Source organism: Polypterus senegalus, chromosome 14, assembly GCF_016835505.1.
Source record: "Polypterus senegalus isolate Bchr_013 chromosome 14, ASM1683550v1, whole genome shotgun sequence".
Classification (NCBI taxonomy): Eukaryota; Metazoa; Chordata; class Cladistia; order Polypteriformes; family Polypteridae; genus Polypterus; species Polypterus senegalus.
This window is the reverse complement of record NC_053167.1, coordinates 98553849-98580447: the sequence shown is the minus strand read 5'-3', so window position 1 is coordinate 98580447 and position 26599 is coordinate 98553849. Positions and strand designations below refer to the sequence as shown.

Genomic DNA, 26599 nt, shown 5'->3' with positions numbered 1-26599 from the left:
GGATGGAAACCTGGTTATTAAGATCATGCTTTTTGTCGCAGAAAAAACAGTGCTTACCGTGTATACGCTCAGTTGTCTCCTTTTTATTTTCCTTTTCAACAGTAGTGGCAAAATTTGAGATAAAGTTGTCTTTTCTCATTCTGCCTTTCGCAGGATATTTTTCGTAATCAGCCTTTTCTTTCTCTTTTTTGAAGGCATAGCTTGACTAGGAAGCACCGTACATTGGATCCAGGGAAGCTATGAGTCGATCTTCAAAGAAACTATATAAGTCAGCGAGACCTGGTCTTCTTCTTTCTTTGCTTTCGATCTCTGTTACTTTATTTTGCCAGAGCTCTCGTAGTTCTTGGGGTAGTTTCGATGACATAATGCGGATATTTAAATTGTTTTCGAATTCGTGTCCGTCCTTTAAGCCCGACACAACACTTTTACAATTACCAATGAAGAGCGTGTATGTCTTTAAGATATCAATATCTCCTGATTTCAATTGTGGCCACTTCCTTACTTTCTTCATGTAAGCATCTCCTATATGAACGTGGTTTCCGTAAAAATTTTCAAATATTCTTCTGGTATTTTTATATCCTTCTTCTGGCGGCAAGTATAAGTTATTCAGAGCAATATTTCTAGGTTCGCCTTTGGTGAATTGTACCAAATACTCTAGTTTGCTACCAGGATCACTCACTTCTTGGTCGCTGATTCGATCAAATGCTCTTATAAAGTTTATATAAGTCAATGGATCGCCTTCAAATACTGGGATCTTTTTGTGGGGTACATTAGGCGCTTGTGTTTTGTTGTTGTTTCTGTTGATCGTAACATTGTTCATGATGCAATTGTTGAAGAAGCGCTTCATTTTGTTGCTGATAAAACGGTTGCTGGGGATTATTTTTTACTTTCATTCGTATTTGTAAAGTTGTTCGCATCTGACGACTTTTTAAATTTCACATCTGGTTTCTGACTCAGTCTATTTGGACTGCGATTGCGCCCTTTAAGTGCTTTTAATTTTGCGTCGGATTCTGCAATAGCTGCCTCCAAAGCCAATTGATCTCTTTTAATTTTCAATTGAGCTTCTTCAGCTTCTCTTTTAGCTTTTCTCTGCATTTCCTCAGCTTTTCTCTTAGCTTTTAACTGCATTTCCTCCATATCTAGAGCCTGTTGCTTTCTTTGATTCTCTGCTTTAGCCAACAGTACGGCGTGTGCTGCCTCTTGAGATCTGATGGCGCTCATAGAAGTCCCGGCTGAACTTTTGCTACGTTTAGATTTTGCGGAGATTTGGGATGCTTTGGCTGAATTTGCCGCCGAACTTATATGACTTTTACCTGTGAGACACTATCTTCTGTAGAGACGTCAGGAAAGTCATTCGTCGTTCTGTAATCCTTGAATTGGTTAGCCGAAAAGTCGGGCTGCTGATTGAAGCTTATATTTTGACGTACTTCAAAAACCCATTCCATCGTATTTTCCGTAAATTTATTACAAATTTCCATTTTAGCATCAAAGACCTTTTGTAGCATTTTCCGTGTATCTTCGTTGTTCTGGATGGATAAGAGTTTGACACTTAACCTTTTATATTCCATTCTCTGGTTAAAGAACGAGTTCTCGATGATCGATTTTATAGTTTCACAGTTAAGTTCATTTTTTTTTAATCCTTCACAGCCTTCATCACACTAGATAATTGTTTGTATTTGTAGTTCATTTCGGATTGAAGTTTAGTTGTTAATGAATTGGACGGCTTTATGTTGTCTTGGAGATGGTCCTTTGTGACGTCATATTCAAAGCGATTTTCATTCACACCACGCCGACTTTCGTTCTGGCTTTCGGATTGAAACGCCATGACGATCCCACAAGATACTGTACTTAAAATCCTTTGTAATTTATACAGTCTCGCGAAGAGCACTAACAATTTTCAAATATGTCCAACTCCGATCAAAGACAAAGATTAAAGATACCTGTTGAGTCTTTTTTAAGTCGTCGTTTTCTTTCGTCAGTCGATCTCAGGCATTGAAAATGCAGGCTTGCTTTCTTTTATGATCCAATACAATTTTAAACTTTCAGTCCTAGGCAGGTTCAGATCTTAAGCAGGTTTCAAAACTTCAGGCCGGTTTTTTAACTTTAGTGTAGTCGCCGTTGTATAAGGCGAAGTCAGGCACGGGTAAGACGCGTGTCAAAGAAATCTCTCAGTCCAAAAGTTCGTTTTAAAAATATTTAGTGAAAGTTAGAAGCAAATAATCCATACAAGAATAAAAAGAAAAATAGTTACACACATGGAATAAAGGCAAAAAAAAAGAAAAAATGTATCTTTTATAAACTTAGCTTTTCTTAAGAAGCTTTGGTTATTTCTATACTTAAAGGTATTTATTTCTTCTTCTGTATGCTTTAAACATACGGTTCAACTTTTAAATCTTTTATTTTACGTGTTACTTAACACTCAAAAGGCCCGTAGGCCGTTGGCACATAGACATGCGCCTAGGCACGGTCACGTGCATAAGCACGAACGCGAGCACAAACAAGAACACGGTTAAAAAACCGTATGCCTCTGTACCTTACACAAGCCGAGGCTAAACACTAACTGGAGAACTTTGTTAACTCATAACTGTTAAGAAATGACAGGAAAATACCAACTTAACTCTATTCACGGGGGTTATAGGAACCTCCCATATTTTATGCATTATCATCTAATAAATATTCGAACATTTTATATAACTAGGAAATGGCTCTTACAAAAACATTATTTATAAATACAGGATGAGTTATGGTGTAAGGGGAGCAACCACTGAAAAGAGGAGTTTAAATTTGTAACGTTCTCATTACCTAAGTAATAACTAAACATCATATCCCATTCTAACCTCTGATTAATGCACTTCAGGTCACAGAAAGCCAAACTCTGCCATAGCATATACAAGACAGTAACCGGCTCTAGACAAGGTACTGGTCCACCGTCGGGCCCATTCGCATACATACCCTCACACTCACACTTGGCCAATTTAGACAGTTAACCAACTTTCCTGGAGTAAAACTCATAAAGGCATGGTCAAAATGCGCAAACCCTACACAAGCAATGGGGGTGAAATTCAAAAATAGAATGTAGTTTCATGAGGCAATAGCACTTACCTCTACACTACCATTCTACTCATGTTTATCCAATGTTTAGAAGCAATGCATAGTATAAATAGAATGTTATATTGTAAAAACTATTGAATGTAGGTTAAGAATGTTATGCTCATATTGTACAGTACAACACGCTGAAGCAATCTTCTGGACACCAGACTGTGTCTATGCAGAGGAAGATAGCCAAGGTCATATTCTTGGAAACTAAGGAAATCAGAGAAGGCTATATTAGGTCTGGGTCTGGTATGGGTCTTCAAAATTTCTCTCAGGCACTGATAAAATTAATCCATCCTGATTTTTTTCAATTAAATAATGAATCACATACTCAAGGATGCTGATGACAATTAAGGGGATGCACATTTAAGACTGAAGACAAATTCAAGCTTAAGAATACAAAGGGTTGTAGGAATGCAAAATGAACTACAGTCTCACACTGTGGATGCAAAAGCCTTCCTCAACTTTTAAAAAGTATCTGGTGTCAGAGATGGCTGGGGTGGCGACCCGGCCGGGACACCCAGGAGGACCGGAGGAGGGCTTGTGCCTCCCCAGACCATGTGGAGACGACCACCCTGGTACCTTTGGGGGCCATGGGTACAGAGCTTTGAAGCTGCACCCTTTAGGGGCCCACCACCAGGGCTGCCCCAATGCTTTGGAGACCCTGGACCTCAGCACTTCTGCCACACCTGGAAGTGCTGGGGGGAAGAAGAGCAGGGACACCCGGAGTGCTTCCGCAGATGCAGCCGGCACTTACGCCACACTGGGGCGTGTTGGTGGGAGGTTGCCAGAACACACCTGGAGCACATCTGGGTGCTTATAAAAGGGGCCGCCTCCCTTCAGACAATGGCTGGAGTCGGGAGGAGCACAGACAAGGTCTAGAAGGAGAGGGAAAGAGGCAGCCTGAAGAAAGAAGGCATTGTTGTGGCCAGGACTTTGTGGGGACTTTGGGTTTGTGTGGCATATACAGGATTGTATATATAATGGATGTAATTAGACATGTGTTGGGTGACATTGACGTGTCTGCCTGTCTGTGTCCGGGCCAGCTTCCACACTGGATAAGATATTGGGACAATTTAGCCATTAGGCCAGTGTCACATTAAGGTGTTTTTGTATGTTTTTTAGTTGTAGTCCTTATTTGTGTATTTGTTCAGCCAGACCCATTGCAGGGAAGCTTGAGTCTATCCCAGAAATCATTGGGCGCAAGGCAGAAACAACACATGGGTAGGACACCAGTCCATCATAAAGTGAACACACTTACACACAAATAGTTACTGGAGCCAATTTAGCAACACCAATTCAACGAACCTGCATGACTCCGGACTGTGGAAGTAACCTGAAGCACACTCAAGATGACACCGTGAGAACATGCAACCTATACTCAAGGAGCAACTGGGACAAGAACCACAGTGTCCTTGTTGTGAGGAAGCACTGCTACCACTACACCACGATTAATCTAAAAATAAATCCAGAGAGCTGAAAACAGTTGCAGTGTGCCCCCTTGATCATCATTTATGTATTGTAACGACCCCCATGCTCTATAACTCTCTTGCTGACTTTATCATAATGAGTCAAACGTAGGAGTGAGCTCCTGGGTCTGTGAAAGTTTACAGCCAATGAGCACTCAACTAGAATTATAATGCCTGTAATGCCCTCAAAACTAAATAACAATGGAGACTCAGAAAATATAAGAAAAGCAAGTGTTTGTGACTATGCAACAGTAGAAGAGGCTCATCAAACTTTAGAACCCAAACAGTTGTCCGTTTTATGGTTTGTGTTTGAGATACCACAGAAGAGCCCAGGCTACAGCAAAGGCAAAGACTAATCGCTTGTTCTCCATGTTGCTTGTTTACATTTGTGTAGTTCCTTCTCTTAAACTGCGTATACAAACAATTTAATGTGAGATGACATGGTAGAAATGTAAAATTTAGAGAAATGTATTTTTCTCTTGTTTATAGTAAAGATGGCTAATTTGAATCACTAGTTACTTCTCTCTGGACCTTCTCTAGCACCACTATGTTTTTTGTGTAATATGGAGACCAAAATTGCCCACAATGTTCCAGGTGAATCCTAATCAATGTGTTATAAGTTTAATCATAACCAGTCTTGAATTGTACTTTACTCACTGTGTTATGCTGCTCTTAAATTGTACTCTACACAATGTGCTATGTAACCTAACATACTATATAGCGTATCCTTCTAAATCACTTCCCTGCATTGTCTTTATGTGGAAAGTAAAGAGTCTACTATAAATCTTAGGGTCTTCTCATTAAATTTACTTTCACGTTTCAAATCTCCCACTGTGTATTCAACTTTAACATTTTTATTTCCTTTGTTTACTCATATTAAATTTAACTTGCCACAGATCTACCAAAACCTGTACTGTGTCCACGTCACTCTTTAATGACTCGGCTGATTCTTCATTATCTGCCATTCCATCTAGATTGCTATCATCTTACATACATCACCACCTTACTATTTATATCCCTATCAACATCATTTATGTACACTAAAAAGACAAGTAACACCAGTACTTATCTCTGTGAGACATTACTTCTAAAACCACCACATTTTTAAAAAGGTCCTTTCCTCATACATCTTTGTTTTTTCTGTGCTTGAGCAGAGTTCTGCACCTGTCTTCACAGTGTGTCTCCAATTACTGCTTCTTGTAATTTGATCACGTGTCTTAGATAGGCCTTTATTAAAAGCCTTCCCGAAAATCAGTGTGTATAACATCATATGCACCTCTTAGATCATCTGCTTTTGTCACTTCCTCATTGATTTCCGGCATATTAGTGAAACACATGTTGACTGTTTACTAAAGCACTTCTTCCTGGCAAGTGTTTCTCAATTGTTTTCTTAATAATTCCTTCCACTTCTTTACTGATAAAGCTTACTGGCCAATAGGTTATAGGATCTGACTGATAATATTTTTATATGATTAAAGCGCTCATAATTACTTTACTTTATGGTTTATTGCATTTCAATCACAACAGGCACAAAATACAAATATAATGAAAACCCTGAATGTTTCTGGTTACAGTTAGGCCTTATTTGGAGAAAACTGAAATGCCAGCCATACTGGACTTGTGGTTAATTGAATTTGGGAAGTTTTTCGCCCAGAATCTAAATACATTCAACCATTACATATAGTTGATTCAGGACTTATTTTTGCCCATAATGAAATTGTCAAAAATATATTACATATCCTTGGTTGCATATAAGCCACATTTGGCTCATTATAATGGAATGAACACTCCTGAATGTAACTCAGTGGTTCTAAACCTGTGGGGTGGGCCCCAGGGGGGCGTAAAGTAACAAAAAGGGGGTCGCAAAGATTTGAAAAAAAGAAAACGAGAATCAAAAATATGAAAAAAACATCTGTTGAAACCAAAACAAATTAACTTAAACTACATTCTTATACAAGAAAAATAAAATTAACTTAAACTACATTCTGATACAAGAGAAATAAATATAGAGTTAGATAAATTTTGATAAAAGTTAAGTAGGTATAATAAAATATGCATCTAGTTTTCAAAAAAATGTTAGGGGGGGCGCAATTAAATCTGTTATGAAAACTCAGGTCACAAATACTTAAAGGTTGAGAAACGCTGATGTAGTTGGTTATAGTTGAGCCATAACTGGTTGTAATTCCAACTATACTTGACATGCAACTGATTGCTTCTGGGCCATTTTTGGCCTACAATCCATACCATGAAAAGCGTTAATTGTGGCTGCTTACATCTTGGTCATGTCTAGTCCACAATACATTTTCCATTACCATATCTGATCCTTATGCGCTTAAAGTCAGCCACATTTGGTCCACAATAGTCTGCTATCTGGATAGTGCAAAGTCTAAATTGATAAGATCAACTGGGAGGATTTGATAACTACAAGTCCTTTATTTTATTTTTGTGAAAAACAGATCCAATAAAATACTGCAATAAATACATAAATAATATAATAAAGTAAATTTTACAAATCTATCCATCCATCTATTTAACCCACTGAATTTGAATACAGGGTCACGGGGGTCTGCTGGAGCCAATCCCAGCCAACACAGGAACCAATCCTGGGCAGGGTGCCAACCCACCGCAGGACACACTCAAACACACTAAAGCCAATTTAGAATCGCCAATCCACCTAACCTGCATGTCTTTGGATTGTGGGAGGAAACCCACGCAGACACGGGGAGAACATGCAAACTCCACGGAGGGAGTACCTGGGAAGCAAACCCAGGTCTCCTAACTGCGAGGCAGCAGCGCTACCACTGCACTACCGTGCCACCCTTTTACAAAGCTAAATAAATGAAAACTTAAATAAAATGCAAATGAATGTATGCTGCATGTGGTATTAAAAATTAATACAACTTTCACATTGAAATACTTAAGAAAATAAAAAGTGTACATAACAGAATTTTTTTTATTAATTTTATTGCAATCCATACAAATCAATGAAGTTTTTACAAAAAGAAAAATTGAGTTAAGAACAAATCGATCCCCACCCCTGAGAGAGAGAGCAAGCCAAACGGCGTGAAATTTAAGACCTGTAAACATACCTAAATTAATAAATTCTCTGTGCTTTATGAACTTATTTTAAAATATTATTGATTAGATCCTGCCATGTTTTGAAAAAAGTCTGTACAGATCCTCTAACTGAGTATTTGATTTTTTCCAATTTCAAATAATATAACACATCGGTTTCCCACTGACTTAAAAGAGGAGAGTTTGAGTTCTTCCAGTTTCATAACAGAAATTTAAACGAGGTGTAATGTTCAGGTGCGTTCAGCATCTAAGATTAGTTGATATGAAATTCAGATTATTTCACATTTTTTATTTAATTCATCCAAGATTCAGTTTTTACATTTTTGTTGATTGAACAGTTTTGGAACAGTGAATTTTTAAAAGTATAGTGATAACAGAATGCAATTCTATGTGTTAGTAGACTGCATTAAATACTTGTCACCAGTTTGAAAAAGCTTTTGTGTTTAAATTGAGAATGAGTAACGTTTAATCAATTATTGTTTGAATTATTCACTTTGTAATAATATTATTCATGGACAACAGAAGATTGTAACATAAGCCTCAAACCTTGTTGGACATTTCTGCCAGTCTTTTATATTTTAATATTTTTTCAATATTGCATATGGGAATGTAAAATTTCATTGTATGGAACCTGAAAGAACCTGGTTTAGGGAAGAAATAAAAACACATTATCAACACGTTATCATTAGGTGGCGTAGTCGGCCTAGTTGGCATAATTAGGAATGAAAATATTTATTATTACAAAATGACCAACCTGTAAAACTATTACCGCATGAAAGGAAAAAAGGAACTGAAATAAGTGCCCCATCTAGATATTAATATTAACACACAATTAATTAGTTAAAATTATGTAAATAAGAATTTAGAAAGGAATTGATGTATTGTATAACGGGTCATACGGTGGCCAAGAAGATCAATGGTTTGCTGCGATATTTGTGACTGAAAGATCCACTGGTGCCCCTGACCCGGCCCGGCCCTCCGCCTGTCCATTTCTATACCAGTGTTCTGTTTATCAGTTACGGCAGCAGCGCCTTTCCCGTTTTATCAAATAATTCAAAAACCATTTAGCTGCTAGTTGAGAATGTCTGTTCTTTACAATAATAGCCTGCAGGTAATATTATTCAAGCAATTCAGTCTTGTATACGCTTACATAATTGTTTTCATGCACCTTCCATTTATTTCCAGAGAATTATTCTTTTCTTAGTTAACTTATCTAAAGCAGCAAGAGATGGCGCCGCTGTGTCGGCTTTTTGCTCGCGCGCACTCTGCCAGGAGTTTGACTCACTTGCATTGGGCACAAGAGTAAAAGAGGAAAAATACACAAATATACACGATCAAGCGACCGCTCTCAAGGTTAAATTGAAACAAAAAACGAATTCCTAGTTGAAGTACCACAGAGTATTTCTCCATTTTAAGATGAGTAAGAAAGCAAATTTGCCAATATTTTCCAATGGGACACTTCGAAATTTTAAAACTTCGTGAAACGCTATGTATCCGAGATATCTGAAGGAAAATTTAACTGTCTCGACAAGTTGCACATTTCAATAAAATTGGTCAACGGGGAGTAACATATCATATGGACAGACAGACATTGGCGTTTGCAATGGCAGCTTCACGCTGTATATGCGAACTTTAAAGGTATTACTGTAATTCAGAGTCGCCGTTTGTGAGCTTTAGCCACAGCAAATGCAGCCGCCGTGTTCTCCAAGTGCAAAGACCTACGAACACTGCGCGCTATTGAAGTTGGAGCTCGGGCATATCGCAGATCTCAAGCAAATTTTAAACAGCTTTAAAGACGCCCGCTTGTCTCATCAGAGGTAACAGTGTTAGTCAAAACTGCCAAAGGACTACATTTTGACTACTTAGGCTACAAGGACCCCCGTCTCGCTGTTACCCATTCACTCTGTGCCTGAATTGGTGCTGCTGATTTCAGCCGCGCATTGACTCCAGCGGGGTCTGAAGAGACTAACGGCAAATCAGAAATTGTCTAATTATCTAACCCAACGGGTCAACCTAATTTTTACGTACACACATGTAAATAACTCTTCATGGTGTATGAAATCGGCTCTGATTACACTTAACGTTGCTAAAAAGTTAACATCCATCAGAAATATTGACCCTCTCTTAAAGAGGAGTGGGCGTCCCTTGGTGCTTCGATATGTGTTTCAAGGGGAATTCCCGTAAATTTGTTGTTGCAATGACTATCTATATAAATGGCCGCCCTCAGGGGCCTCCTCCCAGTTCTGGGGCCCAGGAAATCTGCCTAACCTGTCCAGTCGCGGCGCCTCTGCATGTGACCGTGAGTGCTATGTCAGGTACCATAAGCCTGTTTGGGCTCATGTTTTATGTACGTGAAGCTGTATAATTCTTTTAAAAATTATATATATAGTGTCCTCTAACATTTATATTTTAAAAAACATTTCACAAAAATGCAATAAACAAAGATATGATATTTTTCTTTGAAATAAATAATATTCAGTTTTTTACATAGTTATCTAGATAATCAAAATCACCTGAATGTTGTGCTATGATTTAAGATGTTTTATGAAATTGTTATTAATAAAAGCTAATTGCCGATTTCTTCTGAATATGAATTTGATAAAATACATAAAATTCGGTTTCAGTCTTTTTGAACTCAAACTGGTCAAAGTATCATTAAAATGACTTATTTCAGGATTTTAACCTGTATTGAAAATACAAAAATGTACTCTTTAAGCACATTAACTTGTATTTGTCTCATATATTTTGCGGCAGATGCTGTATAAAATACACTGATCGATGTAACTGGATACTTTAACCCTTAAAAGGTAGTACTGTTTCTACATTCACGTGAAAAAATGTTAACTGACAATCAAACCATAGATGGAGCAGTGTGGTGGCACAGTGGTTAGCACAGCTGTTTTAACTTCTCTAGGGGTCTAGTCTCGAATCCTGGGCCAGCCACTGTTTGAGTGGTGCTCTCATTGTGTCCTTCCAAGAAAACACATACTAATATAAATCATTTAAAAAATGACAAAGCAGTAATATTGTTGAAACTTACTTGTTTGCCATGTTTCTCTTTGTATCTTTCTGATGTTTTAATTGTCTATATTAAACGTACAGCATTTCTACAAACCTATTTAAACATTATTAGTTTTTTGTAAAATCATTGGTTATTATAGAATTATTATTTTATTGTAGTTATTATTGAATTATTATTAGTTGAGTCATCTGAAAAGTTTTCAAGGATAGTTTCTTTACTATTTGAATTGGATATTAATTACAAATTACTATTTTCAGTTATTTGGTGATGTGATCAGGAAAACCGTACCGTAGAGACCAGTTCAGAGAGATTCGGGGTTTGCTTCTTTCCAAGGTCCATCCACATCTTGCATGAGGACAGTGTCTAGAGTGATATTGTTGCCTCTCTTATATTGAGTTATCTATCAATCCATTATCCATCCATCCATCCATCTTCCAACCCGTTGAATCCGAACACAGGGTCACGGGGGTCTGCTGGAGCCAATCCCAGCCAACACAGGGCACAAGGCAGGAACCAATCCCGGGCAGGGCGGCAACCCACCGCAGGACACCCACACCCACACACACATTAGGGACGATTTAGAATCGCCAATCCACCTAACCTGCATTTCTTTGGGCGGTAGGAGGAAACCGAAGTACCCGGAGGAAACCCACACAGACACGGGGAGAATATGTTATTTATTTGCAGTAGTACTTAACAGTTGAAAATTTACAAAAGGCATACAGTATTTGTTAGTTTTGGTAATTTTATATATTCCTCGCCACTTCAGGACACTGCTTTTGTATATCAGTCTGATTGCTGTGCGGGTCGCACATTCTCACTTTGCTGGTGTGTTTTTGGGAAATTGGGTACATTATCGACTCAAAATTAGCCTGGCGTAGAATTGTGAATGAATGTGGCCTTTATTATACATGAGCTCCACTCAAAGCTTGTTCTGGTCTTGCATTTGATGCCGCTGGGAAAGACACTACGAAAGGAACGGCAATTGCAAATAGTGTGCAAATAGTGGGCACGGCGGTGCGTTTTTATGCAAAGTCCGTCCATGTGGAGTTGTATCAATTACTCCGGGTCACTGTGAGATCTTAAAGAGTCTGACTGGTCGTTCTACCTTAAACCGAGAGTAGGTATGTCGTGAAACAGACCAGTGTCCCGACAAAAGGTACCCCGTTAATCCTATAACAATCAATATTTTTCATTAATGTATTGTTCTGTTAACGTATTTGTATTATTTTGATATAGCCCAAAATCACACAGAGGATGCCTCAATGGGCTTTGGAGTCTGAATGAGTCATTCATCTGTATAACTCTTTCTAATGTCTCAACTTTAAGTTTCACCCAAATTAAGAATTCGAATCCATCCGCTTTGCAGGTGACTTCACCTTCGCACAGGCTCCGCCCTGTCCTACCCCATCCCACACCGTGTCCGATTTAAGTGACGAGTGTTGAGAAGCGGAAGGCTGCCTCAGAACATTAGCAGGTGTGGCTCTGGAACAACATATGAGAAAGGTGAGCGGTCCTCTTTCGCCCGAGAAACTATTATGCCAAAAACGGTGCTACCGACGTTCAGAATAGAGCTTTACTGTTCTTTTCCATTTTATTCGCATTACACGTGATATAATTTCAAACATCATGTTAAAATGAAACTCATTTTTATTTCTCTTTCATGGTTTTTCGTTGCGTGCCTTATGATGTACAAATATTTCTTCTGCTCGGTCTTTCGGATTTCGAAAGTACTTTTTTAGTCTTTTTAAATCTTGAAGGAAGCTTTATTGCTTATCCATCATTTATTCTTGTTATAAAGTGCAGTGGTCTGGCTTTACGTTTAGATGCAGCGCTGCGGCTGCGACATCTGTCGCGTCTCAGTGGCTTTATCACGTGATTCGCTTGTCCTGAACAACAAAAACAGAGATGACGATGCGTTTCATTTTCAAAGGAGTAAAAGCAAGACGTGTTTGTCGCATTTTCATTCACATTGTAGTGTAACGTGTTATCTAGAGGACAGTTTTACGTGGAATCGCTGAGCTTTCTGCTGCTAAACTTTTACTGAAAGCGAATTCGATACGTTTCAATGGCAAGACATCTTTAACCACTCAGTGCCCTTACTTGACTAAGTAATGTAGTAGTTAAATTCCACTTGAGGGATTTTCCCATCGATTCCATGGTTTTGAAATAGAGTTGTGCATAACAACATTTGGACTAGATGATAGTGAAATTGAAGCTGTTTGTAGTTACAATTTGAGTTTACTTACTGTACCTTCAATTTTAGCGCGGCACGGCACTGTAATAAGCCCTGTTTTATGGCATTACGACTCAGGGATTCACTGCGCTGAGTTGTGGGCGTTGGCAGTGTAGAGTTTTCAAAATTTTATTCTGTGGACAGCAAGTTTCCTCCAATTTTCCCAAAGGTGTTTGTGTGCTAGGTTGTGTGAGTGGCACTATCCAAGATTGTGCCTTGCGGCTAGTGCTGAACAAATAAATCGCCAACCCCCTGAATTCAGTAAACCAGGATTGAAAATGATATGGTGTATTTAACATTGGAGTGTTTGAATTAAATGCCAAAATTACAAAGACACCTAAGTCGTCTAATATAATAATTATACAGTGTATATACTGAATATAATCAGATTAGTAAAAATGCAATTACAGATATGTCTACCTGAATAGTCCAAAGGTGTCAAATGTTCATTTCCACTGATTTAAACTAAATTACAGACATCACCTTAGAGAGGCATGGTGGCAAAGTCAAAAGTGTATCGGTCTCACGCATCCTGCATTCTTGGTATGAATCCCAAGCCCAGATATAGTTTTAAACGGAGTTTAGACATTTTTCCTTGTATCCAGTTCTTCAACAATGTTCTGATATGTTAAGTTAACTGGTGATTCTCAGTTGGCCCCATGTGTGTGTTTTGTGGGCACAAGTATAAGCTCAAAGCTCCCTTGACCCTGAATTGGATTCATACTGAGCAGAGCCATTGGAAAGCTTGAACCTACACCAGCAAGCATAGGGTACAAGGCAAGAATAATCCGTGGATAGGGTCCCAATCCATGATGGGATGAATGCATACACGTGCATACACACACACATGCTTGGGCCAATTTAACATCACCAATCCACCATTGTCTTTGACATGTTAAAGGTAATCATAGCTCCCAGAGGAACCTCATGCACACACAAGAACACACAAACTCCATGCAGGGAGGACCTGGAGCAATGACCTTGGGCTCCTTATTGCTAGGCAGTTGGACTAATACTACACCACTGTGCCACCCATATCTGAAAATTGAAATTGGAACTAGCCAAAGTCTTTCTGTAACATCTAAACTAGGAATTTGTGTTCTTGAACACATCACTCTGCCATCCACTGCGTCTTTTCAAGAAATTCTATTAATGGCAGAACTAGAAGTATTTGTGCCTTGAATTGTATCATTTGTTATTCCCAAATTCACTGCTAGGGAGACTTCTGTGTGGAGTTTTGAGTTAGTTTCCTGATTTGGCTGATGTAAAACCAGCCTGAAGACCTAGCTAGTTGCAATCCCAGACTGCCTCATGTAAAGCAGAAGTTCTTTCTGACTTCTTTCTCATGTTTTCCACTTCTCTCTGTAGGTTTCCTCTCACACTCCAGAGCCACCTAGCTGGAGTGAGTGTTGCCACTAGATCAGCCTGAGATGGCTTTCTGAGCCCTGTTGTAGATATTTGATCCCTTGCAAGACTTTTTCTGCATTCATCCATAGACATACTTTTGATCTTTGTGGCTTTATTCATGAAATTTGAATTGATAAAATTCTTGCTTTTGGTCAATTTTGGAGCAGCACAGGTTTAATAAGCTATTTTATAACCTTTTGTGCTTGTCTCCTTTTTGCAGTTGGTTTATATTGTGGTGGATTGCCGGCATTTTACTCCGGCCCTCACCCCCTGGCCGCTAGGAGGAGCTCTCCCGAGAGCATATACGGGCCCCGAATTCCAGCAGGGCCTCATGGACTATGTAGTTTTTATACACAGCCCTGCTGGATACCTTGGGGCCACTGGGAGTCGCTGTCGGAGGCCAATGGACTCATTTGGCACCATGACCCGGAAGTTCGTCACAGGAAGAGCGACGGGCTTCCGGGGTGAAGAAAAGTACTGTTTACCCTGACCCGGAAGGAATAAGGACTTGTGGAACTGTTGGGCAGAAAGACTTCCGGGTCAGGAGAAATAAAAGGACTCTGGGAACTCCCAGACAACGAGCTGAGCTGGGTGGTAGGAGGGCATCGCGTCTGGGAGTGGAGGATTGTGATTATTACTGATTTATTATTGTTATTGTGATTGATGAATATAGTGGAGTGGAGGGTGCTTGGTGCACATTATTATAATAAATATAATTATTGTGGCAATTTTACCAGGTGTTTGGCGTGGTACCTGAGGGTTCAAGGGAGCACTACTGCCCCCTACTGCGACAATATATATATATATAAAATATATATATATATATGTGTAAGTGGTAGGATAATATAATAAAATGTTGTACTTCTATTTATGGGCGGCACAGTGGCACAGTGGTAGCGCTGCTGCCTGCTGCCTCGCAGTAAGGAGATCGGGGTTTGCTTCTCGGGTCCTCCCTGTGTGGAGTTTGCATGTTCTCTCTGTGTCTGCGTGAGTTTCCTCCGGGTACTCCGGTTTCCTCCCACAGTCCAAAGACATGCCGGTTAGGTGCTTTGGCGATTCTAAATTGTCCCTGTTGTGTATGTGTGTGTGCCCTGTGGTGGGCTGGCACCCTGCCTGGGGTTTGTTCCTGCCTTGCTCCCTGGGATTGGCTCCAGTGGATCCCCATGACCCTGTGTTAGGATATAGCGGATTGGAAAATGACTGACTGGCTGACTTCTATTAATTTTGAAAAACATTGTTTACAGAGTCATAATTCTTTGCAATGAAACAATAAAGAAAAAAATCAAGTAATAATAGGGAATAAACTGATGATAAAGTAAAAATAGGTTGAATTAATTTTCAAAAATGAATCCATGTATTGTTCCTGCCTGTATCTAATTATTGCTAGTGCACCTTTCCAGTGACACTGCTCAGGATATGAGGACTTAATAAAATGGATGGCAGGATGGATTTTCAGAATTTACAAAATTGATATTTAAGTTGTAAACAATACATACTTTATCTCAACTCATTTTAATTTACTTGTTATAAAAAAGGGGTTCCTCAGCACCCTTTGTGTTTCCCATCAACCAGGTACACAGATCAGTGCTTAAAGATCTAGGAGCACATAATGGGTCAAATCCACACAAGCACTGGTTTATGTGTGTAGGCCATAAGATGTTCAATGCTTAACAAACAAGTAGCTCAGCTTTCAGTTTAATTAGATGTTGCTTGAAAGTGGTGTAACATTTTGTAAGATCTTTGTAATTCATGCCTTCTCATTAATGTGTGACACAATGCATTGGTCACTAACAATACACAAAGGCCTTTTCCCCTGTCCTTTCTTTTCATTCTGTACCTCTGGCCTCTTTCCCTGTTCCTTGTGCTCCTGCACACAAGTTATATCGTCTAACCTCTTGGCACTGTAGCTTCAGATTTCCCCATTGAACCATCTATTGGGTTTATGGGACAGACCCGAAGCCACAATGTCAAGAGATTAGAGTGCCCTTGGCACCCACATTGTCTGCTAAGTTCTGAGGCTGAGTGCGGTGATAGAAGCAAACCTTCAAGGTCACTTCTGCCTAAACACCAATAACAAGAACAAGGCTGCAGTCTGGCTTCAGGGGTTCTCCATTACAAGTGTTGGCTCCAAAGGTAGTGGTGAAAATATGTGGAAAGAAAATAAAAGTAGCCTTGTACACGCCATGTGCAATATTAACATTTTGCAATTTGGGAAACCCAGGTTGGCATGAAACAGCTGGTATACACATACAATTGTAGCAAATGATATGATCATATGTGACAGAAGGTGCACTTAGATAAAATATGAAAATTGAGACGTTATTAGTGCTGAAACTTGGTCTTGATCATGAACAGCTCTAATTAAGGTGGTCCCCATAATAACATTAGCATAGCAAGAAGGCTCAAATATCCCAAGGATTTGTTGTGAGATATTCAGAAAGTAATTTTAGAACAACGGTGCTTAAGGGTAGTAGGCTAAGTGTAGGTTTAGAAATGTTAAGAGGAAGTGAGATAACAAATAGCCCCTTTTATGTAAGAGCTTCCCTATGGCAATTTTCTGTTCAGTTTCAGGATTTTGCTGAACTTAATTCATAACAACTAAGACCAGAGGTGGGAAACAACCCTGTAGCAGTCCAGTGCCGCTAAGATTCACACCATCAAGATGACGGTGATTTATTTATTTTTATAGAGGATCCCAGGGACGCTCCCAGCCTTGGCCCGACCCACACACACTCACAAACAGAGACAAAAAATAAAGCATACTGAGAACTACTATAACAGCAATTAAAGAATATAATGAAATTAAATAATATAAATGAAAAGATTAATACCACCCCAGTACTCCTACAGCGATATTACATTAAACACAAAAACACAACTCCACACAGCAAAGTTCAAGGAACACCACACCGGATGTAATGAGAGATGACGAGAGTAAGTTCAGAGATCTGTATGTTGAAAGGGAATTAAAAAGCAGTCCTACCGGTAGACACTGTAAGGGTGAAGACAAATGGATGGTTCAGGAGCGCTCCTACACTTGCGGGAAAGCAATGAATTCACAATCAGTCCTCAGCACACAGGTAGACAAAAGACGATCCGGACCCCAACAACAAATACAATCCAGGACACAGCGGCTAAATGTGGCTTAATTAACAGAAGGCAGTCTGACAGGTAAACGAAACACAAAATGCAACAACAATAAACACTCCTCCCCTTTCGGACACCTGCCCTCCTTTTAAACCCCTCTGACCACCTTCAACACCAACAACCCCTGCAGGGACTGCTCGGAGATTCAGTTTTAACTAATAGTAGTACTGCTACAACCCTTTGTAAGTTTTATGTTGTGCTCACATGCTAAGAGCATATATAGAGATTCCACTAATGTCTCCTCGCTTTCCCCATGTTTTGTGCTCAAACTGATTTCCACTTGCTATTTTGGGAGACAATGTGATGTGGCTGTTGATTCACTACTCAGCTTGCACAAAAATGAATAAGAATTAGGGTTTTTTTTTTTTGCATTAAATCATAGATCACACTGCTCCCAATGCAACACACCAATGAAAATGCCTTTTCCGGCTGAGCTGGTTATAATGTTTTTAGTTGATATTTTCAAATGAGGTAAGAGGTCAGCTCAGTATCACAGCCTGGTTAATTCAGGTAGTCTTGTTTTCTCTAAATCATCTGTCCTAGCAATTGTGTGAATTTTCGGACTGGGATGCTCTTTTTTGCCTTCTGTCCTATAGGATGTGCTGACAGTTCTAGATCACACACTTGCTTTTGTCTTAAAAGGAGGTTTGGCAATATACTTAAGTGCTTCTGAATATAATGCTAAATGACTGCAACTGCTAAATGAGCAATAAAATAAAGTAGATAAGTGTTATGGAGGAAGTGCACCAAAATATAACAAAAACAAATCCTGTCCATGATAAAAAGAGAGGCTAATCTAGCACATTTATCTAATTATCCTTCCATTTTTACAAAAAAAAAAAAACCTGCTTAGGATCTCAAGGTGTAGAGACTGTCATGAAAGCATCAGCAGCAATTCAGCTGACATTAAATGACAATAAAGGGAACAGGCACAGCGTTTTCTTACAACCTCACATTTTGGGCCCTTAGCCTACTAGAAATTTGACCTGCCGTCTACCCAAGTTCCCATCCTTTTGATCTTTCTGCCAGTTTCACCCTGTGAATGAGAATCTGTGTTTCCCTTGGCTCCTTTATTTACTTGCATTGTCATGGACTCAGATGTCCTTCTTACTCTTATTTTTATACTCTTGCTCTTATATTTTATATATTTGTGACACGCTCTTAAGTTGTATGTAAACTTTAAATAATTCAGAGCAGCAGTTAAGTATCTCCAATCTGTAAATTAATAAATTAAGACAATTTATAAATATTGAGTTATGATGCTTAAAGCCTTTCATATAAAGTGATGAGATTAGGTTTGAAATTACTGATGAGACTTTAGTGATTTTTATGGCCTGGGAGAAGAAGCTGTCCCTGAAGCGGGTGGAGCAAGTGGTGAAGCTCCATTAGTACTTCCCAGAAGGCAGAATTGAAAACAGGGTGGGTGAGCTGGATGGCTGTTATCAAGTTTAGAGACCTGACAAGTCCGGTTACCATACCACACTTTGATGCATCCAGTCAGTCGAGAAGAGGTGAAAGTTCATTAGTGTTTTGGTTCCCACCCCTAAGCTCTTTAGACTCCTTAGTAAAAAGAGCCTTTGCTGAGCCTGTTTGACTGTGCAGGTGGTGTTGTCTGACCATGAAAGGCAGGTGGTGATCTGGACATCCCGGAACTCGAAGTTGCTAACTGTCCAGGTGGGGGAGCTGTTGCTGTTGAGTGGAGCGATGTCTGCCTTTGGTCTTTCTGAAGTCAACAACGATTTCCTTTATTGTTATATTCAGGGAGAGGATATTGTTCTGGTATTATACATTCACGTCTTTCACCTCCCTTCTGTAAGTGGCCTAGTATGATGATGCGAGTTCTCTCCAGGCCCCCATCCGACTTCTGGGAGCTCTTGAAATCGACACAGTTGGTAATGTCACCGAAATGAGCTGACAAATGTGGACAATTCTCAAATGAAGCCAGGGGATAGTGCAAAAAGTGCCAAAGTGCTTTTATTAAAACCAATAGTGTCCAAACAAAAATGCAGTGTTCCACAGTTTCAATAAATAATCCATAACAACAGTGCAAAGTGGGGATAAAAACAATAAATAAATCCTTTAAAATCTGAGGTTAAAAATGCAGCCCTACTCTTCACGATCTCAGCACACTTCCATCTCTAATTCTCCCCGGCTCACCCATAACTCGCATATAGCCGGTGGAGACCCAACAGCAGCAAGCTCCTTTCTGCCTACGGGTATCACAGCCAGACCGTCAGAAGTCGGATGTCCTCCCTTCTTCCTTCGCGCTCATGTAGTCACTCCTCAGATCCATTGAGAGGACACCTGCCTTGCTCACCCGACTCCACCCAAACATTCAGTGGGGTGGACTAGCCCCTAGAGTGCCACAGCCAAACACTCCTTCACGGGTCCCCAGCTCTTTCTGCTTCAAAACCGTCAGGTGGCCAGATCCTCTTTCCAAGGAAGCCAATGAAGCAATTGCGAATGATCGCACCCACTCGTGCAGGTGCGACTCGCTCCAGCTACTCCAATTAACTCCCCATGGCCGTGCAATCGTGCTCATGGATTTAAAACCTGGCCATTTTTCTTTTGAAGTCACGGACCTGCTATACCACAACTAGTCATTGTCACTGATGAGGTCCATCACAGTGGTGTCATCCATGAACCTGATGATACTGTTACCCTTATTCTTTGCTACATAGTCGTAGGTGAATAGACTGTGCAGCAATGGGCTGAGGCAGCAGCCTTGCATAACACCATTGGTGATGAATAATATGGAGTAGATATCTTTACCAGCCTTAACTGACTGGGTTCTGTTTGTCCAGATGTCAAACACGCAGCCACAGATGGAGCTTCTCTGTGTAACACCATAGTAGTAGTACTAGTAGAAAACAGTAGTATGAATTAGAGTTTATGCATCATGCCTAATTCCGCCATGAACCAGGCAGAACTGGGCAAAGTTTGATTCCATGGTTATCCATCCATCCATTATCCAACCTGCTATATCCTAACTACAGGGTTACAGGGGTCTGCTGGATCCAATCCCAGCCCAACACAGGGCGCAAGGCAGGAAACAAACCCCAGGCAGGGCACCAGCCCACCGTAGTCTATGGTTATACATTGTACATTTTTCAAAAGAGTATTTAGGCCATCCCTAAAATTTCACCACCTGTTTAGTACCAGCGTACTTCTGTGAATACCTTCAGCGAGACCTTTTGGGATATAGACTAGAAAATCGCCATTAAAGCTGTTATTTTTTCTGACAATTTTCCATAGTTCCAGGGATGCCATATAACTGTACCATCATAATGTGACAGGGTGTGTCACCGTAATGCAGTGAAAATGGCCACTTGAATTAACATGTGATGTCAAGCTGGCTATCATGCCTCACTTTAAAGCAGGCTTAGAACAATAGAAAGATTATCAGCCCTTCTGAACTTTTTTTGGAATTGCCTGCCTCTTTTGCAATTCAGCATGTTGCAAACTTAAAGTACCCTTTTCCACCTGTGCCTGGATTTTTGCATATTAATTGTTTAGTGTCTCTGATGTACTTTTTTTAGCTTTAAACATCAAGATCTGGTTCCTTTTTCTCCATCTAAGTCACACTTGAGCATGGGAAAGGCACTATATAAATAAAATGTATTATTTTTATTACTCATGAAGTGAAGGGTGTGTATGTATGCTTATTTTATTTTTACATGCCTACTAGGTGTGCCATCTAAACCACGTGACCAAGCATTTAAGCACTCCTTGTTAACTCTCATGGTTGCTGGTTCAGTCCTGCCTTTAACTCACCTTGATATACTGACAGTGTGACTTACAGTATGTGATGCATATAAAATGAATATTTTTAAAAATGAAAATGAATTGATTTGCCTTATTTCAGATTTGAAACATCTTTTATTTGTGTAAAGAGGTAAAGTGGGAGCATATAGTGGTCCCAGGTATGTCTCAATCTATGATCTGTAGTGAAACTTTTATAGTGATAAAGGAACAGAAGACAAAAATCTCACCTCTGTCAAATGATTGACATGGGATGATTTATGGCCTTCTCTGGGTTGGATATTAACAAGCAGTTGCATGTTCAGAATGTTTAAAATGCCCTAAATGTCTGCTGTTAAACCTTTTGTCAAATTACATTAATTCCTAAAGTTACTTATCAAATAGTCTGGCCAGTAGTGGAGCAGTAAGGTGGTTGGGTCTGGGGCTTTTAGTCTGAGCCCCACCCTAATAATGAGTCTATACGTGTGACAAAAAATACATTAAAAATAAATTCTATTTAACAACCTTCTGGTACTTCCTGATATAATGTTGAATGTAAATATATTTAGAATGTAGTTTTGAAATTTTCAAAAAGGCACGCATTGATTGTGTAACCACACCATATCCCACAAGACTACTCCCATACATGTCTTCCAGCTAGAAAGCGGGTAAGCACAAGTCAGACATGTTGGAGCACAAAAACAGAGTAGCTGGAGTCCTCTAGAGCTTCACTCCATTGAGGAGCCAATCAGATTACACATATCCAATGACATTTAACAGCGTTTGCATTGTGTCAGTGATGTTACATGATACCCCCGTCATTTGCACCTTTCTGAACAGTCACATTGCAAGGTGTACCTTGTGCTGAGTTCTCATAAAGTTAAAGTTAGGGGTGTGGGATGGTTATCTTATTCATGAGTAATGACAACTGTCTAGTAGGTGTGTTGCATAGTAAGACTATCTCTTAGGTAGTGACTCTGTTGTGTAGTACTGCAGACTACAACTAGAGCCTTCTTGGTATTTCTGCTATGTAAATTATGTGACATAATTCAATTGCCTGCTCAGCAAAGCCCTGCAGCCAGCCCTTTTACAAAATACAGCCAAAACAGCTCTCTTTACTTCAACTTTAAATCCACACACACATATTTACTGCCAACTAATGAACTTGCTTTCATTTTACTCATGTAGCAATCAGTTTGATCTAAAGCTACTTTCGAATCACACCATTATAGTTAATTTATCCCTCAACTTGTAGCAGTGGCAGGTAAATGGCTCAGGGTTAGATCTTTAGTTAGTGATTAGGACTAAATTAGTGACCTAGTGGTTTATGGTTCACCCACTTTTGGTTTACATTTCCTTTCTGATGATGTGTAAAGCTGGTTTCTTTTGTGTATGTGTGTGTAATCAATATTTTTTTCTCATTAGATGCAGAAACAGTGCTTTTTCGTCTTTCTATTTATTTTTGAAAAATTGGTGGTAACCATCCTAGGATATTCCAATGGAGCGCCTTCATCAGTATGTTCCAGCATGCTCCCTTCACATGGTGCCAACCCCCAGTCTTCATCTCCACCTTATTCTCTCAAAGTAGATAAATCTACCTACAGCCCTGGAGATCAAATCACAGGTAAGCTAACCAGGAAGGTAACGAGATACTTTAAATGCTTAGTTTATCAATCTCTTGTTTATGTTAAAAGTAGTACTAAGCACATTAACGGGGTAGCAGGATCAATCAGAATGTAGGGTTACAAATCATCAGTGTTAAATATCCTTTTAGATGTGGTTCAGTCCATCATATCTGCTTTGGACATATACCAAATAGACTTAGTGGGCTTATGTAATTAGATTATCTCTATAGGTAGCCCTGACACCCAAGACAGAGTTATGAGACCAGTTAGGCTTTTTTTCCAGCTGAAGAATAATAAAACACAATTCTAGGTTAAAGGAATTCTCCACCAAAATATATTTTTTTATATGTTACTTTCCCCATATACCTTCAATGGTGGCCGAGAAAAAAATTGTAATCTCATGTTTTCACGTAGAATGGAGAGAAAGAAGTGTATGACATAACAGAAGTCAATAGTGACCAGTGCTGTTCAAAAGGAAACATCCATGGAAAATGGAAAAAAAAATAATCTCACATTGCTTTTGTTGCATAGTCCACATGTATATTATCTAGTTGCATGCTCAAAACATGCAAAATGAATGTTTTTGTTAAAATATTGTTAAATAGACATTTTCTGAAAAACTCAGGGGAGTGACTTTTTGAACTGAAGACAGGACTCTTATCCAATGAATGACAGGAATAGGTGGGTATTCAAGTGAAATTGGTCACTCCACTGAGTCAAAGTTGTCTGACATGTGGATTATTTGACACGAGTAACTTGAGGGTCCTCTCCCCCACACTCCAATAGACCTTTTTACATTTTTTGCTGTTGTATAGCATTGCTCACTTTTGACTTCTGTTATGTCAAACTTGTTTCTCTCCATTCTGCATAAAAACATCACTGCAAACTACACAGGACAAGTAACATATTTTCTGAGTGGAGTATTTTTTTAAGTGTGAAATCCTTGACCGGAACGTTTCTTTCATTAATTTCTTGTGACTTTTCTGCATATTGTGTGGATACAATAAATTTCAGGGTTTCTAATTCTGATGTTAGCCTCTTGAATAGAGTTATACATTTTTTGTCATTATTTCATACTGCCATTTTGTGTTATTATGGGCACTGCCATATTCTGCGATTTAGCAGTTTGGTTTCATTTACCATTGCAGCATGTGATGTCACCAAAGCAACTATATAAAGGTTTTGGGATTCTGGGACAAAAAAAAAAAATAAAAATATACAAGGCCATCAAATATACCCATAGAAAACGGGCCAGAATCCTAATTGGACTCCAATTAAGCTGCAGAAACATCTCAAGGATGATCAGGGGAAACAGGATGGACCTGAGCTCAATTTTGAGCTTCATGGCAAAGGCTGTGAATACTTATATACATGTGCTTTCTCAATTTCATTTTTTTTATTTTTAATAAATTTTCCAAAACTTCAAGTAAACTTTTTTCATGTTGTCATTATGGGGTGTTGTGTGTAGAATTCTGAGGAAAAAAATTAATTTAATCCATTTTGGAATAAGGCTGTAACATAACAAAATGTGGAAAAAGTGATGTGCTGTGAATACTTCCCAGATTCACTGTATATTGAACAATTATTATAAAAGTAAAGTTGAATAAATCATAAATAAATTTTGTGGAATAAAAAAGTACTACTTCCAGTTAGTGGAAATAGCTCAAAATTGGATAGAAATCTACGTTTTGTACCTAATTCTCGTATGCAAAATTTGGTTGACCTAAGTGAAAACATACTCAGGTTATCATGTTTACATAAACACACACACACACACACAGAGACATCATTTCAAAAATGGTATTTTCAGACTTTGTGAGTTCTAAAATGTTGATTCATCAAAACCTTGAAGTCGAATTTTTGGGTGATTCCAATACTTTCCCTATATTTTGTATACAAGAAAGTAAAAATACTCATAAGATATAAAAATATCACCCTTAAGCCAAAAGAATGTTGCTGGATTTATTATACATGGGGGTTTATGGGAGGCTTTATAGAGCTTTGCCTATCTATGAGAAAATTATTTTGGTGCAGCATATGGTCTTCAGTTGGGGAAGAGAAAATTTAATACTTCACCCTGAGCTTCACAGTCTTACTCATTTCCTGCTTTAACGACACAAGGATGTCTTTTCCAAATTTTCCCAAATGTGCACCTACAGTGGCAAGATAAAGTATAGGACTCTTTGGGTATAACTGGATTTATGTATAAATTTGTCTTAAAATATAGTCTGATTTTTCATTTATTATAATAACTAGCAAAATACCCGCGCTTCGCAGCGGAGAAGTAGTGTGTTAAAGAAGCAATGAAAAAGAAAAGGAAACATTTTGAAAATAACATAACATGATTGTGAATGTAATTGTTTTGTCACTGTTGTGAGTGATGAGTGTTGTTGTCATATATATATATATATATATATATATATTTACACACACACACATAAACACATATATATATACATATCTATACATATACACACATATATATACACACATATACATACATATATATATATCTACATATATACTGTCACAAGAACGAGACATGGACAGATAAAGAGTTGGGGCAGCCACCCGTATATTGTGGTATCCTGGCTGCAAAGTCGTTTTTCTTTATAGAAATACAGAGCACTGAAGTGCATACAACCGAGTCCAAAACAAGACTGAGGAAACAAAGGAAAAGGGCAGGTTTTAAAGGGGAGACAGGAAGTGAGGTCGTATGGATCTGGCACGTGGTCTTCCACCATTGGCTCGTAGCCGGAGGTGACATCAGAGGGACTGGAGTTGGTGTGGCCAACTTCCATTGGCTCAGTCCCGAAAGTGATGTCAGGAGATCCAGGTGAAATCCCCCGGGGATGGTCTACAGGCAAGGGAGAAAAAGAGTCAGTGCACTCTGCCACACCCCGGCATGCCTCCGAACTGCCTTCACTCAAGCCCTTTAGCTGCCTCCCATGCGCACGTGTGTGACAATACACATTCATATACATACACACATACATACATACATACACACACATATATACACACAAATACATATATATATATACATACACACACACATATATAAACATATATATACATATACATACATATCTACATATATACACACACAGCTATTTCGTATCAGTGCAATACACTGCTTGTTAAAACTGCAAGTCTGCGTGGATATTATGAACTATCGTATTTGTTCAAATTCTATTTAAATTTTAAATAGAAGGAATTTTTATTTAGTCGACAGAAATATCTTTGGTAGGAATGGTAAAAACAGACAGGAATATTATTCTGAATAAATAAACTCAAACCTTAAACAACTTATAATATTTTGCTCTCCATAAAAATATATCCTGTCTAATTATACAAGTTAGAAATAAAGTAAACGTTAAAAGAACAAACATTCAAATTTCTTTACTCTTATGTAATTTTATATAAAAAATAAACTTGGATTTTAAATATCCCAAAAGATTTTGCTCTCCATAAAAATATATCCTGTCAAAATTATACAAATTCAAATATGAACGTGCTGCATAACAAAACCTGGAAATATAAATAAAATGTGTTCCTTTCAGCAATAACAAATCAAATCATTCAGTTGTCTTTGCTCATATGTCATTTTAGAGCTGGACGCCTGGCATCTTTTTTTGGCAACAGGTTCGTTTCTGTTTGGTGTGAGGTTCTGTGTTGTGGAGATTCTCAGGATGGATTGCAGGTGCTCATCAGTGAGGCACTCCTGTGTGCTGTTTTGTTAGTCTTTATCACTGAGAAGAGCTTCTCACACAGATATGTGCTA

General features: G+C 38.8%; 1 protein-coding gene across 1 annotated transcript in view; it reads left to right on the top strand.

Moving 5' to 3' along the window:
- The first annotated feature begins 12051 nt into the window (after window positions 1–12051).
- Window positions 12052–26599, top strand: part of LOC120514339 (putative ferric-chelate reductase 1) — a 44827-nt gene continuing 30279 nt past the window's right edge. Inside the window, exons 1-2 of the mRNA XM_039734659.1 lie at window positions 12052–12165; window positions 22616–22814. Coding sequence (XP_039590593.1) covers window positions 12157–12165; window positions 22616–22814 — 208 coding nt within the window. The 5' untranslated portion in view covers window positions 12052–12156. The remainder of the gene's footprint in view (window positions 12166–22615; window positions 22815–26599) is intronic.